At 39.3% G+C, this 20,921-nt stretch overlaps 1 protein-coding gene across 2 annotated transcripts; it reads right to left on the bottom strand.

Annotated features, from left to right (window-relative positions):
* Positions 1-1,630: 1,630 nt before the first annotated feature.
* On the bottom strand, positions 1,631-20,677 carry LOC139476114 (BTB/POZ domain-containing protein 10-like). 2 transcript variants are annotated; one of them, XM_071259371.1, is made up of 11 exons: positions 20,573-20,677; positions 19,978-20,039; positions 15,376-15,606; positions 14,427-14,852; positions 14,207-14,309; positions 13,639-13,759; positions 12,595-12,692; positions 11,188-11,287; positions 10,772-10,882; positions 9,672-9,725; positions 1,631-8,780 (listed from the first exon to the last, which is right to left on the bottom strand). In XM_071259371.1, the coding sequence occupies exons 3-11, from the start codon at positions 15,519-15,521 to the stop codon at positions 8,527-8,529; spliced, it is 1,413 nt and encodes a 470-aa protein (XP_071115472.1). In that variant the 5' UTR covers positions 15,522-15,606; positions 19,978-20,039; positions 20,573-20,677; the 3' UTR covers positions 1,631-8,526. The 2 variants fall into 2 exon arrangements, with proteins under 2 accessions (XP_071115472.1, XP_071115474.1); XM_071259373.1 differs by lacking the exon at positions 19,978-20,039.
* Between the last annotated feature and the right edge of the window lie 244 nt (positions 20,678-20,921).

Here is a 20,921-nt window from a genome sequence, read left to right as displayed (position 1 = left end):
AATGTGAGTGGTGTTCCTGAGATGACAATAGTAGATATTACAAACAAAATTGACGGCTTGTCCCTTTCTTCTGTTCTGATCCAAACAACACCCCAGCGTTCTTAACAGAGGGTTAAAACTGAAAGTCTTAGCGCTAAGATCGCTTTGTGTAAGTAGGCCCTGGAGTGTTGGCTGGGGTAACAGAGCCCGTTTGGAATCACTACCGGACTTCAATTTTGCTGTCATTGAGTTTCAAACGGTTTTCAGACATTCAAGACTTTGCAGAACTGACAGAGTTTTCCAGATCTTTAATTCCGTCAGATGTATCATCAGCAGTGCTGTATTTCTTTACAGCATCACATAAGCTTCCTGTGTACAACGTGAACAAAAGGGGTCCAAGAACAGATCCTTGTGTGACCACATACATTAACACTCTTATCTTTTGACTTACAGAATGTACCCATTAAGATCCTGCTTAGAATAGGCCTTCAGCGACCCATGCTTGCCCTAAAAGGCGACTAACGGGATCGGGTGGTCAGGCTCGCTGACTTGGTTGATGTATGTCATCGTATCCCAAGTGCGTGGACCAATGCTCATGATGTCAATCACTGAATCGTCTGGTCCAGACTCGATTATTTACAGACCGCCTTCAAAAAGCTGCAATATTGCGGAGTGCGGTGTTAAACAACATACACAAACTTTCACAATGTGGAATTAGCTTTACGCCAAGGTCAAGGTTAACTACCCGTGTTCACGCTGACTTCAATAATGGCTGATGCACACAGAGTACGATCACAGGCTATCAACAAAGTCTGACCACCCGATCCAGAAGTCTCGTACAAAAGGCGCAGGTGCTTGAGATCAATTCTCAACTGGAATTACTTCGGGTCTGAGAGTGAATAAATCAGGTTGATGCAAATTTTATGTTTACATCGCTGTGAATCCCTGCTCTGCGCATCATAAGAGGCTGTCATGCACATCATCATCATCATGAGTTCTCTCAATATCGTCATGTATGCTCTGCAAATCACAAGAGGCTACGCTGCACATGAGAAGTTCGACCCCACACCATGACAGAGCCTTTATGTTCCAGTGGGTGTGCCTCCAAGTACGTAGGCGTTCGGCAGCGACTTGCAGCATGAATCTACTCACTTCAGACCAGTAGATCATCCGCCGCGAAACCCAGTAAACGTCCAATTGCTTTGAATTGCACACCTACTTTTTTATGGCGGTTATTCGCCATCTTTGGTCATTGAGACATGCAGGGTTGGAAGGAATAGAGGACAGCGGCCGTGATTTCCCGACTTTGACTGTTACTTCACATCCTCCCGATGGAAGGGCATTTTTACCATTGCCAAAATGATGCTTTCAGTCTTACTGTTGATAGCCAAAATAGAAGTGAATGCATAGCTTTTTCCAGATATATATATCAATTCTGCATTCATTCTTTTGATGCATTATTTAGTATATATAAGGAAACATCTAAAACGAAAATCGCATAATTACAAAGGACCAATTTAGTTTCGTTTTATCATTACTTCATTATTACAATGAAATACGACACAAAAATGTCTGGCATATGTTACAACCTGGCCTGTTCTTGGTTTTGAGAAAGAAATACTTAAAGTACAAACAGAAGGACAAAACCATATTCAGTGATTAATGTTTTATTAGACAATGATATTGTGCAAGAGCTGGATGCTTTTGCAGCTGTAGCATGTAGTACTGAGGACAAGGCAGGCTGCTGAAGCTGTCGAAAGGTCAGGTTCATATACTAGTAGTTGGCCCCTTGTCCACAGTCATGAGCTATGCTCATCAGCCACAGGTGGTGTGTTTGTGGCAGAAAGGAAGGGGTTATTTGATGGGTTTTTTCATCTACAAATTCTGCAGGTCTGGAAAGTCTTGAATGGCGGATGTGGAAAATTGACAGTATTTTAGTAACATCTAGATAGAAGATAAATAGAGACGGTTCCAGGTCAATCATAACAATCTTGTGATGATATATAACCAGCACAAAACTTACTTTATGTAGGGAGGAGAAAAGAGGAAATTTAGAATTGACATTTATCTCCTCCATCCTTAAAATGCCATTGAGTAATGTGGTAATGATAGGTATTGTAATTTGCTGATCATTCATGGTGATACCAACGGATGTCGCTTAGACCAGTGAACATACAGGGTCTACAGTAACACATGCATGGAGAGACAGTCAAGGGCAGGGTCGGGTGTAGGGAGTCGGGTGTGGAAGTACTAGGGAGCTCTCAAAGTGTGCTCTGATTCCAGTATTGAAGATTCTTCCTTATACACTGCTATTATCATTCTTGAGATGCCATGACAACAATTGCAAATTACGTACTGTTTCTTTTCCACAAAAATTCTGTTTACCGAGGAAAAACTGTATAATATGTACTTGACAGTACTCATGAATTCAAATATAATTCTTCACCAGCTTCTGATTAATGTTAACATCCAGTAGAATTTATTACAATTTCAAAAGGTGAGACTGCATACAATTTGTTTGTTATTTTACGACCAACTCAGCAATATTCCACCAATATGACAGTGGTCTGTAAATAATCAAATCTGGACCAGACAATCCAGTGATTGATATCATGAATTGCATCAATCTACGCAATTTGGGTACGATGACATGCATCAACCTATTCCGTGTGCCTGATCACCAAGCATCGGTTGTTGGAGACCGGATCTTCATGGGAAAACTGCATACATGTACATAGTCAAATTCTATACCTGGATAATTTCTACTGTTTGGATCACTAGCGATGTTTGACTTTTGGGTCACGGAAAGGGTTGGACTAGTGGGTTTATTGAAAGGGTTTCACTGCTTGGGTCACTTGAAAGGTTTGATTGTTGGGTTCACTAGTGGAGTTTGACTGCAGGGGACACTGTATTGGATTGATGGTTGGGGACACAAAAGGGGTTTGAAGGCTGGGGTCATTAGAGGAGTTTCAGCTGTGTTGAGGACATGCCAGAGACAGTGATTATGCTGTAAGTGAGGTATTCTACAAGGTAGGATTACATCAAACAGTGGAACAACAGCGAACCTGGTGAACATGAAGGAATCAATAGAAAAGGAAAAGAAGAAGGTTAAAGTGTTATCATAACAGGGGCAGGTGGATGTGAAATATTAGATGAACCTAAATGAGTGCACACTGTATACCAAGTGAGACGTGCAACACCCTGTGTACAACTGTATCAGTGTCACATGGCAGAACAGCTGTCCATGATGTCTGTAACAAAGTACAGCTGTGAAAAACCATCACTTTTCACTGCTAGTGTCCTTCAAATTTTGGAATAAACCTCTTTCTGATCAAATCAGTACTGGGGATTTGACATTGAACTTCAATGTTACAAAATTTTCTGAAAGACCTCCATTATTTTACATTTTCTTAGTGACCAACCATTTCATATTAAGGGTGATGCTTACGATAATTTTTCAGCTTCATCTTCAAAGCCAGATATATATTTTTTTGAAAATGATGAGCCAGAAATATTTAAAAAAAAAAAATACTTTGCAACAATGTCAATTTTGTGGCAGGTAATGGTTTTTTTCAAAGGTCTGAAGCATAATTTCTTATTTCAAGGAAAATTCATTTTCTTCGATAAAATCCCAAGCACCACCACCCCTACCCCCAAGAATGGCAAATGGTCAGTCCCTTACATCGAGATGTAAATACAAACATTGCAAGTATATAAAGTAATATGATAAAAGAATTCTTACATAATCATTCAAGCATATACCTCTTGGGCACAATTGTATCCACTCATTAAAAATATACACATATCATGTCAAACATCAAAACAAGCAACCCTTCAGTTGGCATCACTCACAACCGAAACAATTACAATCAGCGGTAGACAGCACTAATAACCAGCCTGTGTGTACATGCACTCAGTGCTGACAAGAGAGCCACAACATCACACACACACAATGCTGGCAATCTTTGGTAGTCCATCACAAGAAATGTCAGTTTTCTTGAGTGTGTTCTGATGGTGCCATCTAGTCCCCTGCAAGATGATCGTACCGGTATATAAAAGCTGAATACAAGAAAATATACTACTGAGACAACTGTACAAAATATACAAGGTAATACAAGCACCATTGAACTCTCCACAGCCTTTCACTTACACAACTGTGTTATTCCACAGTCTTCACTAACACAGCTGTGTTACATACAAGACAGTGTTATTCCACAGTCTTCACTTACACAGCTGTGTTACATACAAGACGGTGTTATTCCACAGTCTTCACTAACACAACTGTGTTACATACAAGACAGTGTTATTTCACAGTCTTCACTAACACAACTGTGTTACATACAAGACAGTGTTATTCCACAGTCTTCACTAACACAACTGTGTTACATACAAGACAGTGTTATTACACAGTCTTCACTAACACAACTGTGTTACATACAAGACAGTGTTATTCCACAGTCTTCACTAACACAGCTGTGTTACATACAAGACAGTGTTATTTCACAGTCTTCACTAACACAACTGTGTTACATACAAGACAGTGTTATTCCACAGTCTTCACTAACACAGCTGTGTTACATACAAGACAGTGTTATTTCACAGTCTTCACTAACACAACTGTGTTACATACAAGATAGTGTTATTCCACAGTCTTCACTAACACAACTGTGTCACAGACAAGACAGTGTTATTCCACAGTCTTCACTAACACAACTGTGTTACATACAAGATAGTGTTATACCACAGTCTTCACTAACATAACTGTGTTACATACCAGCGTTAAAACTAAACTGAAACCTTTACTAGCCCGGGTAAAGATAAAATGCCCTTGTAATGGTAAAACAATTGGGAAATTGGGAAATTTGTACTAGCCCACAGGAATTACCAATAGCCCCGGGCTAGAGGACTAGTGTTAATTTCTAACCCTGCATACAAGATAGTGTTATTCCACAGTCTTCACTAACACAACTGTGTTACATACAATTTAGCGTTATACCAGTCTTTACTAACACAACTGTGTTACATACAAGATAGTGTTATTCCAGTCTTCACTAACACAACTGTGTTACATACAAGATAGTGTTATACCACAGTCTTCACTAACATAACTGTGTTACATACCAGCGTTAAAACTAAACTGAAACCTTTACTAGCCCGGGTAAAGATAAAATGCCCTTGTAATGGTAAAACAATGGGGAAATTGGGAAATTTGTACTAGCCCACAGGAATTACCAATAGCCCCGGGCTAGCAGACTAGTGTTAATTTCTAACCCTGCATACAAGATAGTGTTATTCCACAGTCTTCACTAACACAACTGTGTTACATACAATTTAGCGTTATACCTGTCTTTACTAACACAACTGTGTTACATACAAGATAGTGTTATTCCAGTCTTCACTAACACAACTGTGTTACATACAAGATAGTGTTATTCCACAGTCTTTACTAACACAACTGTGTTACATACAAGATAGTGTTATTCCAGTCTTCACTAACACAACTGTGTTACATACAAGATAGTGTTATTCCACAGTCTTCACTAACATAACTGTGTTACATACAAGATAGTGTTATTCCACAGTCTTCACTAACACAACTGTGTTACATACAATTTAGCGTTATACCACAGTCTTCACTAACACAGCTGAGTTACATACAAGATAGTGTTATTCCACAGTCTTCACTAACACAGCTGTGTTACATACAAGATAGTGTTATTCCACAGTCTTCACTAACACAACTGTGTTACAGACACATGTCTTAAATCATGTGTTCAGCAACCATTCTACTCCTCCCGGCATACTATGCCCAAACTTTCCGGGATTTACCATCACTACCCTGGGATTTCTCACAGTACTGATTTGCAGCAAACAAAACCTTCATAGACAGCATTACCAATCCTCCAATTATAACCTATGGTCTATCAACTGTACTCTCTGACTGGTCGTTGCTGCTTTATGATAAGATAAAACAATCCATGTTCCACCAGTGAAAACAGTACTTTCATGTGAACATTGTGAAGTCACAAGACATCATCCCACATATGTTCATCACGCAATACTCTCTTCACATACCGACCGTACATACAAGTAAGTCTTCATCTCAGAGTACAGATTAAAAATAAACACTTGAAAACCTTGGAATTACATTTCACTACAACCAGACAAGATCAATGTGTTTCATCACGGACCTATATAACGTTATACAAGTCTGTGGTTTCATGTTCTAGAGATTTGCTGGATACTAGAGTTACATACACTGAAATATCAGGTATTGACAACATAAGAAATCAGGATATTCTGAGGAGACTGTTGATAATACGGGCAGGGGTTTGTAATACTCAAACGTTTAATCCCATGGAGCAAATAACGTTTATACTTTGAAAACTTTAAAAAAATGACAACAGGCTCATCCGTTGGTCTGACCGTGTACACTCAACATAGTGCTGTGTCAACCCAGTCTGCAATAGCCTTGATGGTAGTTCTTCCCCACTAGGAAGATATGTTGGAGCACTCCCTCATTGAAACAATATACTTGGATGATTCTGTACTGAGCATGCAGTGATTCTGAAGACAGATTACACATGTGCTTTGAGATCAGAGTCCAGCATAAGGAATAGAAAAGTCCACTTGCAATAACTCCATGAATTTCCCTTGTCTTTCCATACACTTTTTCATAACATAAGTGAATGAGGACGACGTATGGTATTAACTGATCATAACCCACATAAAAAAACAAATAAAAATTACTTACTTACTTGGAAAAGTAAAGCCTTAGAAATTCAGTATTTAGGAAATGGAAACCATATTGGCTCGTTTTCAAAGTTTTTAGCTAGTCTTGCTTGAACGAGACGAAAATTTTACTGGTTCAAAACTGAAGCATTGAGAGCTGGTTCAGAATCAAAGCCCTAAAATGCTACTAGTCAATGCGGACTACCATCGTTGGGTTCTTACTTGTCCTCAATACAATTTAGTAGTCTCTGGCTAGTGGGCTAGAATAAACTCTAGTTTCCATCTCAAGTTTCTTCAAGTTCACCCCCTGGCTAAATTGCTTCAACAATTTCTTGCATGACCGGTGTTTGTTAAGGAAAAGACTTTCAAGACAGGCATGATCAATGTGGCTAAGGTGACTCAATCACACGAAATATGAACCATAAAATTATCGAGCACTTACACTGTGAACGTACACTGTATAAAATATCCTAAGTACACCACAATATGAATGAATTTGAGAGACATACAACCACACTTCAAACTGTAAAATGTCATTCCATAGTACATGCCATTTACATTACATCAAATCATTCCCATTATATGACGACATAATCATGGATAGAAATACACAATGTTCAAATCAGCAGCAAATACTATAATTGGCTATATTCAAATTGATTACAAAATGTTATTGACATATTGTGCGTATATAGATGACAATCATACACATAAAATCAAGAAGTGGTCGTCAAAACATTCTACGAGGAGACTGAAGCCGGTATATTTTTCAGTATCATTAACTCTGTTTTTACATCTGCGTTTATACAAACCTATAAACTGTGAGTACATCTTCAACAGCTTAAACATCGTGAGAAGTGAACCAAACGGATATTAAACTCTACTTTTAATAATCCCAGGACATCAATAAAACCAACCTTAAAATACATGTATCTCCATCCTCCATAGCAACAATCATCGAACATGACACTGAAACATGGTAGTGAAAACTTACAAACCAATCCATGCTATGGGCAAATGAGTCAAGGAAAGAACCCAATCTGAACATCTCTGGAAATACTTGACTATCAAACAATTATACTTTCGAATTGTCTTTAACATACCATAACATATCTTTTAAGGGAAAATATTTCTCCCCAAAACACTGAAACTTGTATATATATGTATATATATATATATATATATTAACAGATACTCAACATTTACAGATAAATTAAGGAAAACATTTTGTAGCTCTATGTAATTGTACGAGGTGAACACATTGACACATGTAATACACTTTAAAATATCATACATGGGAATTCTCTTTTTTATTTTTCAGTTTTGGCAGTGATGAAGAAAAGAACATACTTCATCTTGGAGCAACAGCTACTAGTGTTAAACAGGTCACGTCAAGAATTGCACATGTAACACTGATCATACTTCAACTTGGCAGTACAAACTGGACATGTGACACAAAGTTGACAAAACTTCACAAGAAATATGTTCTTTTCTTTCCATCCTGTTATCTGAAGCTCAAAATGCAACAGTGACTATGACTCTGGAAGGAGGCACTTGGATGAAGGACACAGATCCATCTGTCTAGCAGAGTGTTCAGATGCCCGACCTCTAACACCACCGTTATTACTTCAGTACTTAATCCACAGTCTGCTCTTCTAGTACTAGTCAGTCAACATGTAGATTTACTTGACATACGAGACTATATCATAGCATCTTCTGACAAAGCACACTGAACACTCCACAGTTGCATTTAGGGTTTCACAGTTATTTTAAACATGCATCCGCAAAACAGCAGCAGTAGTGAACTCCAGCTAGTCAGTCGGCATCGCCCTCTGGAGGCAGCTGTACATCGGGGTAGGGCTCGGAAGGGGAGGGCTGGGGTGGAATAACGTTGATGGTTCCATCCTGGTCCTGCTGGACGATACCCTGGTCGTGTGAGGCGTCGGCAGCTGCCGCTAGGTTGGTGATGGACTTTGATTTAACACACTGGAAGTCAACATGGCGACTCTTGGCTTCTTCCTTCTCCCACGACATACGAAGAAAAGGCCTCTGAACATAGTTGTAGATAACTGTAGAAGACAAAAGGTCCATGATAACATGTGTGACTGATTAACTGGAGGGTCATGTTAATAGCAGCAATATTAGCATGACCCATTAACTGAAGTGTTTAAGGGTGTTAACTGACTGTAAAAGTCCAGTTTCCAGCCTTGCTAAAACTAAGCTGGAATTTCTGGGCTTGACAGTAGTTATCATGAGTTATGTCCCTTCTATGCTCCTCCTACTGACCTATCAGAATCCAACTCTCATATCACTTACATTTGCTTCAAACAAAATAGCGGCGCCCAGTGAAGATGATCTGATCGATAATCAAGATCTATGTTGTAATAAAATGGGTCTTGCTTCGCAAAGTGCATCAAATCATGTAAGCACCTTGATTAAAAAACATGAAAAGATTTGGAAAATATCTGTTGTCTTGGAGATGACAGTACACATACTTTGCAAATCCTGCAAATCAAAATCTGCATGGCAGATAAAACCGGATGTCAACTTCATTACGTGATTTTGATTTGACTATTCATAGACTCTTGAGTCTGACAATTTTCTTTTTGTAACAGGCATTGTGTGGTCTTTAAGGATCAGTCTCAGTGGAGACAGAGATAGGGATAGCGATAAGGATAGAAATAAGGATAGAGGTAGCAATAGTGATAGCGATAGCTAGAGATTGGGATAGGGATAGGAATAGGGATAGAGATTGGGATAGACATAGAGATAGGGATAGAGATCGTGATTGGGATTGAGATAGAGATAGAGATAGAGAGATTTGAATGTCATTTGAATGTCATCCTGTTTGGATTTATCCAACTCATATGACCGACAATGACAGACAGTGGGAGACCCTGCACCAGATACTCCTACATCCATGCCTGAGTACAGCGCACACTACCCGACCACTAACATACCTTCCTGTCGTCCACCGGGTCTCTTCTTCACCTTCTCCATGTTGGTTGGGTAGCCTGGAACACAAACACACATTAGGAACATATGATGAGTGAGTGAGTGAGTGAGTGAGTGAGTGAGTGAGTGAGTGAGTGAGTGAGTGAGTGAGTGTGTGAGTGTGTGAGTACGGTTTTACGCTGCTTTTAGCAATATTCCAGCAATATCACGGTGGGGGACACCAGAAATGGGCTTCACACATGTACCCATGAGGAAATCGAACCTGGGTCCTTGGCGAGACAATCACCCCTTCTGATGAACTACACACAAATAGGAACAGTGATATAGCTATCATTTAATGTCTGATGAAATGCACAGTGTCCAACCCAGAATTGAAAATCAAGGGAGGACTTGTCCCCCCATCATGTAGAAAATAGGGGGGGATTTTGAAAAAGAATAACGTCTTTCTTCAAAAATGTCTTATTTTGTATTATGTACTGGAACATCATCATATAAAAGTGTAACAGATCGATTTCCCCTTCAGTTTGAGAAGTAATTACAGTGACTGAGGTTTCATCATTGTCTTTTTTAGAACATCTATTTTGATTAAAAAAGTCTGTATTTTTTTTTTTTGCGCGACATTTTCACTATTCAAAAGATCGTCTGCAATGACAGTCGGCGATTCATATTGTGTGATTTCAGAAACGAAACTAAAACGAACTAAAATGCTCAAAAATATTTTCAGAACTATTCAAGATAGAATATTTATTGTCTTTTAACATCTTGTCACAGGTTTTTGATTACTAAACAACAAAATACAACATACTTTTGATCAAAGTTTTGATACGCTTTCTACTAAAGTAAATTAAATTTCGTTTCCTATGCAAATCCTGTCAATAATTTATTCAGCAACCCAAGGAACGTAACTCGTGTTCGAACTTCCGGTTATTATCGATCGGTCTTCAACAGATCACGTTTTTTAGTTTTTATATTTGATTTTTTTTAGCGTGAATCGCGCAATCGCACGGTCTGGGTTGGACACTGATGCATGTGCCAACTTCCGTCCCAATTCCCAGTAGTACAACCAGCAGGAAACTTGTATGCAAGAGAAAAGTGTCCTCCTCACCTTCAATGCCAAGTCTAATTTTCTTCAAGCCTCGTTCCTTGAGAACTTGCTTAGCTACATCTCTATTTTCTATATATCTAAAGAATCTGTACATCGCTGTGCTGTGGATTACTGTAACAGAACATAAAGCATCAAATTACACAATTTGCTTTACCAAAAAAGAGAGAGAATAGATTAAATATTAGTTTGTAACCGTAAGTTACTAATGCCCCTATCAAAACATGTTGTGCCTCATCTGCTAAACATACCCTGAGGCAGGTGTGAACAGTCTTTCTCTGTGAAGACATGGTTTACTTAATTATGGATTAACATCTTTATTCTTTCTATGCAATGTGTAGATACGGCTGGTAGTACCTTTGTCAAGCAAGTACCTTTATACGATGATTATGGTATTCAAATAACAGACAAGCACTTACTCTGAGAGTACTCCTCCCCCATCTGAGGAGGATAGTCATCATCCCATTCCACAATGTCCTCCTCTGTAAGCACTACAATGTGGCACTCACGGTCACCATGCTGAAACACATACAAAACACCTGCAGTCAACTGTCCCCAGTCATATAGGAATACCCGTCACTCTTCACAACTGTTTATTTTTGGCTTGGTTTGTTGTTTAACGCCGCACTCATCAATATTCCAGCTATATGACGGCGGTCTGTAAATAATCGAGTCTGGACCAGACAATCCAGTGATTAATATCATGAGCATCGATCCACGAAATTGGGATCGATGACATGCATTAACCAAGTCAGCAAGCCTGACCACCCGATCTCGTTTGTCGCCTTTTACAACAAGCATAGTCACCCTTTACGGCAAGCATGGGTTGCTGAAGACCTATTCTACCACGGAATCTTCACGGGTCTCACAACTGTTTAACACTGATGCACAGACATTATGTATTCACAGAACATCCCATAATGACTTCATTGCTGGCCATACAATGTCATAAACAACTGCCTTCCCATTTTGCAAACATGACATACCATACAAATGAGTGAGTGAGTGAGCTTTTATGCCGCTTTTAGAAATATTCTAGCAATATCATGACAGGTCGATACAAATGAAAGAATGCTGAAAATTATGTACTTCTTTGCACAATCTTGGGTACACTTTTCGGAAACAAATGCATATTATCATGTATAATTGTCTTATAGAAGAACCTGGAAATAGCAATTGGCTGCACATACGTTTAGCTTCTGGGATTCACTAATGCTAATAAACTACAAATCTGTTGGTAAAATATTTATCATGTTTATCGGCCTGTACTTTAAATTTATCAGAGAAAATATTATGATTTTTCCAGACTTACATTTTAACACAAGTAAAAGATGTTTATTTCCAGATTCGAACTTAAAAAAAACTTGCTTAGTATATTATTTGCACCTGAAACTAAGGTGACAAAACAATAAAATATTACTTTTTGCTTAGTTGAAACAAAGCTCAATATGGTACATAAAAGGTCCATTGGAGTTGGACCCTGCAAACCCTGAGCAATCTTTGACTGCCCAATCAAAATGAAGGATGCCTGGGTTCTCGAGTCAATCATGTTCATATCTTTACCAAAGCAATTCGGAATTTTCAATCTTTACAAAAGAAAATCCATAAGGAACACAAAATATTCCTAACATTTAAATGGCGTGTCAGCTTAACAAGGGAGGATTGCCCAAAGTGATGTCTTACAAACCTAGAAACATATTCAGGGCAAACCAGGTTTCGAACCCACAATAATAGGGATGGAACTCTGCACAGTGAATTATTCCGCCTTAGACGAGTGGGCCACCGTGACCCTGATGTAAATCACAAAACGAATAAGTGGTCCATACCTGAGCACTATTAACCATTTTAGGTAGGATCTGTTCCTCTAGGAATACTTCGAACTGTTTTCTAGCACCTTCGTTGGACAGTTCATGTAGAAGACCACCTGGAGAAAACAAGCAACCACATGACAAAACATGTCCCTCTTAAGACACATAAAACCAAATTTTGGATGCAACAAACTCTTATCAACCATTCAAAGATGCTTGTCTTTCAGTCAGATGTAAGTATGACAGAGGAATCCTAAATTTAATGAAATGAATAACAAGTCCTACAGCAGTGTTATTCATGAAGATATATATGATGAGTGTACAAGTATTGAGTGTGCAAGTGATGTGTGTACAAGTGATGAGTGTCCAAGTGATGTGTGTACAATTATTGAGTGTACAAGTATTGAGTGTGCAAGTGATGTGTGTACAAGTGATGAGAGTGCAAGTGATGTGTGTACAAGTATTGAGTGTCCAAGTGATGTGTGTACAAGTATTGAGTGTCCAAGTGGTGTGTGTACAAGTATTGAGTGTCCAAGTGATGTGTGTACAAGTGTTGAGTGTCCAAGTGATGTGTGTACAAGTGTTGAGTGTCCAAGTGATGAGTGTCCAAGTGATGTGTGTACAAGTGTTGAGCGTCCAAGTGATGTGTGTACAAGTGATGAGTGTCCAAGTGTTGAGGGTACAAGTGTTGTGTGTACAAGTGTTGAGTGTCCAAGTGATGTGTGTACAAGTGTTGAGTGTCCAAGTGTTGAGTTTGCAAGTGATGTGTGTACAAGTATTGAGTGTGCAAGTGATGTGTGTACAAGTGATGAGTGTCCAAGTGATGTGTGTACAAGTATTGAGTGTCCAAGTGATGTGTGTACAAGTATTGAGTGTCCAAGTGATGTGTGTACAAGTATTGAGTGTGCAAGTGATGTGTGTACAAGTGATGTGTGTACAAGTGTTGAGTGTACAAGTATTGAGTCTCCAAGTGATGTGTGTACAAGTGTTGAGTGTGCAAGTGATGTGTGTACAAGTGTACAAGTGATGTGTGTACAAGTGTACAAGTGTGTGACTACTCACGCAGATTCTGGCACTTGACTGTGCTGGCATCGAATGGAATGAGGAGGTAATCACAGGCCTCGCGGAGTTCCTGGACAGGCACACTTGGTGGACACCTCACTAGGCCGGTCTTGTAGTATTCCTGGAAACACACACACACACATTGTAATATACCATCTATGGCTCATTCAGAATAGTATAGCCCTGACCACTGGCACAGAAGGATAACTCTCACCAGAATAGCCCTGAACACTGGCAGAGGATAACACTCACTAGAATAGCCCTGAATACTGAGAGAAGGATAACACTCACTAGAATAGCCCTGAATACTGTGGCAGAGGATAACACTCACTAGAATAGCCCTGACTACTGAGAGAAGGATAACACTCACAAGAATAGCCCTGAATACTGTGGCAGAGGATAACACTCACTAGAATAGCCCTGACTACTGAGAGAAGGATAACACTCACTAGAATAGCCCTGAATACTGTGGCAGAGGATAACACTCACTAGAATAGCCCTGACTACTGAGAGAAGGATAACACTCACTAGAATAGCCCTGAACACTGTGGCAGAGGATAACACTCACTAGAATAGCCCTGAACACTGTGGCAGAGATCCCCTCAGCTACTTCATATTCTCCTCTCTCATTTGGACGTGTGAACTTGTTCTCTAGTGATGATGTGAACATTCTGCAAAACAATACACATTCAGAAATACATTTCACTCACAGTGAGTACGGTAGTCATAGGCACATACATACTAGGAAAGATACAGCATCAAAGAGCAAATGACATTTCCTGTCTCACCTCCCAAGCATGGTTTCTGGCCTTGCCCTGAAGAGTTCTGGATCAATGACAAATCGTGTCTCATCTACAACTAGAGTAAGTCTCTCTCCCTTGGTTGCTGTTGGTGCAGAGCAAGGGCCATTCATCTTAATGTTCATATTCATGTTTAGATTGCAGGACAAGTTCGGAGCTGCCATGGCCTGCTCCCCGTAGTCCAGCATGAAGTAGTTCTTGGAGGAACCCGACAACCGGGAACACACTTTCTGACTTCGACTTGAGCCCACCTCTCCCGACTGCATGTAGCTGCGACTCATATAGAAAGGCATGGATGAGGCACTACGACCATCAGATGCCCCGCCCTCCTCGTTGCTGCTAGTGTTCTCTAAGCTCAGAGAACGAACGCGGTTTACCAAACAGGACTTGGATCTCGCAGGTTGCCCAATTGTACTGAAAACAGAGTGAGATGGTGAGAGAATGAGGTTCTAAGCTGCAATTGTTGACATAATATATATTACACGGTATATCCTTGTGAGCACTGCTCTAGACAAGAAATACATGAAATCCTTCCAGACTGACTGTCTTCATCATCCATCAAAACTTAACAATGTTTGTATACTTGTCGAATACCACACTCAATTCTAGGCACAAAATACATTAAATCCTTCAAAAGTGACTGTTCTTCATCGTCCATGAATTTTTCCTTTGCAAAGTTTATAATGTTAGTACACTTATTGTTTAACGCCACATTCAGCAATATTATAGCCATATGACAACAGTCTGCAAATAATCAAATCTTTACCAGGCAAACCAGTGGCTGATTTTATGAGCACTGATCAACTCTGTCAAGGTACAGTGCCACACAACACCAAGTGTGTACCACCAGATCCATTGAGTTGCCTCCTACAACCAGCACAGGTTGCTATTCTGACCTGAGAACCCTATGGGGATGGACTGAAGGAAGCAGTCATACCTTGTTCTTTTTATGCAGGTTTTCTTTCTGTCATCTGTTTCCGAGAAGTCTGTGTCCTCATCACTATTACTATCGTACAGTCTTCTATGGTCTCTATGGTCTCTATGCTCCCTATGACTATGTGAGCAATGCCTACGACAGGCCATCCCACTTCTGCTCCTAATACTAGACGGGTGGAGCTGACGACGGGAATGTCCGCTGGCCAGCTGGCACACTTAACTGGCCCCGAGACTGAAACACACATATGGGTAAAGTTACTACATTCAAATAAATACTTCATGAGAATGGATTTTTTTAAACCTGAAAGCAAAACTTCAAAAATACAAGGTAATCTTCTGTGAATATTGTGTTGATTTGTTTGTCAAACATACATTAAGTTTACTGATATACAAACACCAGATGTTGACAGTATTCTGAAATAGCTGCGATAACATCTCTATGCTAAAATCAATATCAAATTTATTTATAGGAGCACACAGAGATATGAAACTATATTAACTTGTCAGTATTCTGAAACTACACTCTACTCCTGACAACAAACTCAAGGACCTACACAATCAGTTTGTTATGCTCCAAAGTCTCAAACTCGCATGAAGAAAAAGGTTCAATAATTCTTGGGGGTAGAAATGGGCTTATAAGACGGATTGTCTTGTAAATGCAATGCTTGTAAAATAGATGAAGAAAAATCCTACACTTTATGAAAACAAGCTGAACGACAACAACAAAAACAACAACAACAACTACCAGCATATGGTACACCAAGTTTCCACATTCAATGTCGAGGCAAATTTCATACATGTACAACAATCCTAGTAATCCTGACTGAGACATCTTGATTACAAACGCAAAAGGTCATAATAATAAACATCAAGGGTTAGCCAACAAATGAACAGAACCAACCCATCTACTGCATTACGATGCCATCAGTGGCTTACATCCGACAATAGGTACACAACAACGCCTGATCCGAAGCAAATAACTTAACAGTAAAAATAAACACTGGAATGAGTAACCGCATACTTTACCATTGTGAAGTCTACCGACTATGAAGTTAACAATATTGTTGTAGAGACAAACACAAGAGAGTGTGGAGTCGTGGACAAAAGCCTTCAGTGAGACAGTCACTCCCTGGTGATGTGACAGAGCACATTCTCCTCGTGGGCAGCGAAGCCTGACATGAGTCACCTGTGTGTGGCCAGTGGACATAGGCAAATACCACCATGTTATATCATAAAGGAAAGCTAACCCCAGGGTAGAGCTCCATCAGCTCTATCAATACCTATCACCACTATCATGCTAGACCTGCCTCAAGGCGTACTCTCAACTAGCGTCATGGATCAGAAAGGGGTCAAGATGATCATGTTCATTATATATACTATATTGTAATCTAGTCTACAATACATATATTTGTATGCTGTATTCCAAAGTTACTTCAAGTAGTTGAACATAAGTAGCTCAGTTCTGAATTATCTTTACCATGTTTACAATAACTTCTCAATGTCGAAAATTTGCGGTCCACATTTAGACATATTATTCATCCTAGCAATCAATAGATATTTACATTAGCCCCAGTTTGCTTCATCAGCATGGTAAGATGTATGAAACAGATGACATTTAGCAGGGTAAATACATTCACAAGTAATTAATACTGATCAAGTTTAGCATGTTTAGATATTATTGACAAAACACATTTCAAAAGATTTGAAAAGAAGTAATTATTCAACTTTATTAGTTGCTGACCCCCGCTACACTTATATGAATTTCCATCAAACACATGACATATACTTAAAAGGTTAAACTCTGAGGGAGTCTTCAACTCTTGTTTGATCAAGAGTTGGTAGTATAGCATCAGTGTTCTTGTGCCTGTCCCACAGTCTGTGGTGAGGTGTCGGTGCTTGTGCCTGTCCCACAGTCTGTGGTGAGGTGTCGGTGCTCATGTGTCTGAACAGTCTGAAGGAAGGCATCAGTGCTTGTGTGTCTGAACAGTCTGAAGTAAGGCATCAGTGCTTGTGTGTCTGAACAGTCTGAAGTAAGGCATCAGTGCTCATGTCTGAACAGTCTGAAGTAAGGCATCAGTGCTTGTGTGTCTGAACAGTCTGAAGTGAGGCATCAGTGCTAGTGTGTCTGAACAGTCTGAAGTGAGGCATCAGTGCTCGCTTGTCTGAACAGTCTGAAGTGAGGCATCAATGCTTGTGTGTCTGAACAGTCTGAAGTGAGGCATCAATGCTTGTGTGTCTGAACAGTCTGAAGTGAGGCATCAGTGCTAGTGTGTCTGAACAGTCTGAAGTGAGGCATCAATGCTTGTGTGTCTGAACAGTCTGAAGTGAGGCATCAGTGCTAGTGTGTCTGAACAGTCTGAAGTGAGGCATCAGTGCTCGCTTGTCTGAACAGCCTGAAGTGAGGCATCAATGCTTGTGTGTCTGAACAGTCTGAAGTGAGGCATCAGTGCTTGCATGTCTGAACTGTCTGTGGTGAGGCATCAGTGTCTGTGTGTCTGACCAACAGTCAATGGTGAGGCATCACTGCTTGCACGTCTGAAAAACAGTCTGTAGTGAGGTGTAAGTGTTTTGGTGGCTGTCAAACAGTCCATGGTGAGGTATCTGTGGACAGCAGTCTGTGGAAAGGCATCCGTGTTGGTGTGTCTTACCGACTGGACAATCTCATATGACCATAATTACTACAGATTATAGATAAGGATAACCACTAACTAAGTATCCATCAATTATCGATAAATATCAAAGAAGTTACTTAAAGCAAATATGCAAGAAAGTCTCAAAAGAAATCAACATCTTTCAAGCCACTGGTGAGCAGTGACACATTTATGCATATATTACTTTGTGGACTTTGAGATATAACAAAAACAGTTGCTTATGAACATCTGTTTTGATCAATATGAACGTAATTTCAACACAATAGTTTATGTAAGTTATTATTGATTACAACTATTTCACATCGATAATTGTTAATATTTCTTCTCATCGACGATAAATCTGATAATTGATCTTTTTAGCCAGCCCTACATATTACAGTAAGTCAACATCAGTGTACAGTGATGATGCCATTACTCCCTTTGAACTACATCACCACATCACTGGTGCTGATGTTGTCGTTTACATGAGGTGACGTAGTTTGGTTTAACACTTCTATGAACAGTATTCCAGTCATATCACAGTATGTTAGTTTAATGTGGGAGGACAGCCTGATGTGTTGCAGATCTCTGATGTTTACCACTTTCAAGAAACCATGAGCATGTGTATGATGCTTACAAACCTAGAAACATAACTGGGGCGAACCAGGATTCAAACCCACAGTCATGGTTCTGGTGAGCCCAAGGGACACACAAGTCTGCACACTGAATTGCGACACCTTAGACAACTGGGCTACCCATGGCCCCTCATTTACATGAACACTGACTGATTATCATTTGCTATGAAAACAGAAGGCTCTTACATGTTAAAATCTGAAGAATTTGACATAATACTTGTAACAGGGAGAGTTTGAACTCTTACCAACATCAGATTGTTAATAAAGAAATACAGGTACATGGAAGTTTAGCTATTTTTGTTTTCATGATGCAATACTTCATCAAACATTGTTTTAAAGTAAGAATCTAATCAATACACACTTTTCAAACCAAAATATCATAACAAAACAGAAAAATAACCAAAGTTTTTTCACACAATGCAACAATCAGTATCTCTATTAACTGCTTTATGTAGTTTAACACTGGATTCAGCAAAATTCCAGCTATATCATGGCAATCTGTAAATAATTTAGTCTGGACCAGACAATCCAGTGACTGATATTGTGAGCATCAATCCACACCTTCATGGTAAAATACAATTCACCAGGCCTGACTACCCTATTCATTTGGTCGCCTCTTACAATCAGCATAGGTTACTGGGACCTGTTCTAACCCAGAATCCCAACAGGGAAACCAGCATAGGTTACTGGGACCTGTTCTAACACGGCATCCCAACAGGGAGACCAGCATAGGTTGCTGGGGACCTGTTCTGACATGGAATCTCCATTAGGTGGATCTCTATTAACATGATTAACTGCATGATGAAGCAATGTGTTAGGTATTACTGATATTTCACTGTATGCAGTAGCAGGGTAGGGTGTATGTCTCACTGCAGAATATGTGGCAGTAGTAATACTAGTATTTAGCATCAATGGTTGTGTAGAAAAAGACATTCTGATTTATCATACCAGGCTTCCATGTGTAAGAAATCACATGAGCATGATGAGTAAAGATGAAGAATTTAAAAAACTGCATAGTAACTACTTTACATTACAATCATCATGATCATGACTACAAATGAGCAACCCAAGCCTGATACATAACTGTACATAGAAATTTGAAAAGAAAGTTATGATCATGATGATTGATTCCTTTCTTAATAACCATATAATATAGCGCAACCCTTATCCAAATTATTACCATCAACTGTCACATGAAAACAATCTGATGTTCTTGTGTGAAGTATAACAATTGTGACATTGAATACTGAAATTCCATCAGTATGCAATTCTGCAGTTAGACATGGATTATGGTTAGGTGCAATGCATATATTTGCTTATCTAATTACTTCAACTCACAAGAACCTTGAGAGTTTCACATGACTGGACCATATAACCAATCAGTTGTTTGTCTGCAAATTCTGTCAAAGAAAACAATGTTACCATGTTAAGTCTGAAACTTAGTAACCTTGTCATTTACCATTTGCTAAAATCTGCCCAATGACTTTTGAAAATATATTCTTTACCCAAAATACATACACACACCACACACAGTCACAGTCTCTCTCTCTCTCACACATGTCACACACTCAGTGGACCCAGTGACAATGCCCAAAAACATACAAATGCAGACGTAAATATCAGACTGATTTTGCCAACTCCTATCCTGGAGTAAACAATATAAAAACAGATAAGAAAAACATATCGTTATGGAGATGGAATAAATTGTTTAGTCAGATGTCATACATGTGAAAACGATACTGTTGAATTCATGATGATTCGACACACGAAATGGGAAAAAGAAGAGCAGAAGCATCCAGAACTGCCTGAAAATTCCACAGCCCTGTCACAGTTGCACAACATCAATATCCAAAATGAAAGAGTGGATTTTCCCATTTATACCGATTTATGTGTCTTCAATAGAAACAAATACCATAATAACATCTAAGCTTACGTTAAAAGGTGTAAAGATCCGCCGTTCGAGACGAAAGTGATGCTTCAGATTAGACTGGCTTGGGTGACTATTAGAGAAAATTTCGACGCCATGATTGTTTTGCAAATCTCCAATGCATTGTGGGAAAAGCGTTCTTGAAACATGAAAAAAAAGGTTTTTAGCTATATATTTGCAGTTAGGATATAGTTCTTTCATTGTTATGTTTCAAACATAAGTAATTAGTGTAAATCAACTGTTTTAGTAACAAATATCATCAGTTCACTCAATTTGGTTGCACTACAGATATACGGGTTCTCCAATAGATATACTGACTAGTGTAAAACTAAGACAAGTACCCAGTCAAGGGTTC

Source organism: Haliotis cracherodii, unplaced genomic scaffold (assembly GCF_022045235.1).
Source record: "Haliotis cracherodii isolate W230 unplaced genomic scaffold, xgHalCrac1.p SCAF_3, whole genome shotgun sequence".
In the NCBI taxonomy this organism is placed as follows: Eukaryota; Metazoa; Mollusca; class Gastropoda; order Lepetellida; family Haliotidae; genus Haliotis; species Haliotis cracherodii.
The sequence above is the reverse complement of the archived record's forward strand: the minus strand, read 5'-3'. Positions and strand labels throughout refer to the sequence as shown.

Coding starts and splice junctions, on each gene's coding strand:
- LOC139476114 (XM_071259371.1), bottom strand. CDS start 15,521: ATGGCCTGTCGTAGGCATTGCTCACATAGTCATAGGGAGCATAGAGAC. Junction 14,853..15,375: donor ACCTGCATAAAAAGAACAAG/GTATGACTGCTT, acceptor CTCTGTTTTCAG/TACAATTGGGCAACCTGCGA. Junction 8,781..9,671: donor ACCCGGTGGACGACAGGAAG/GTATGTTAGTGG, acceptor TGTCTTCTACAG/TTATCTACAACTATGTTCAG.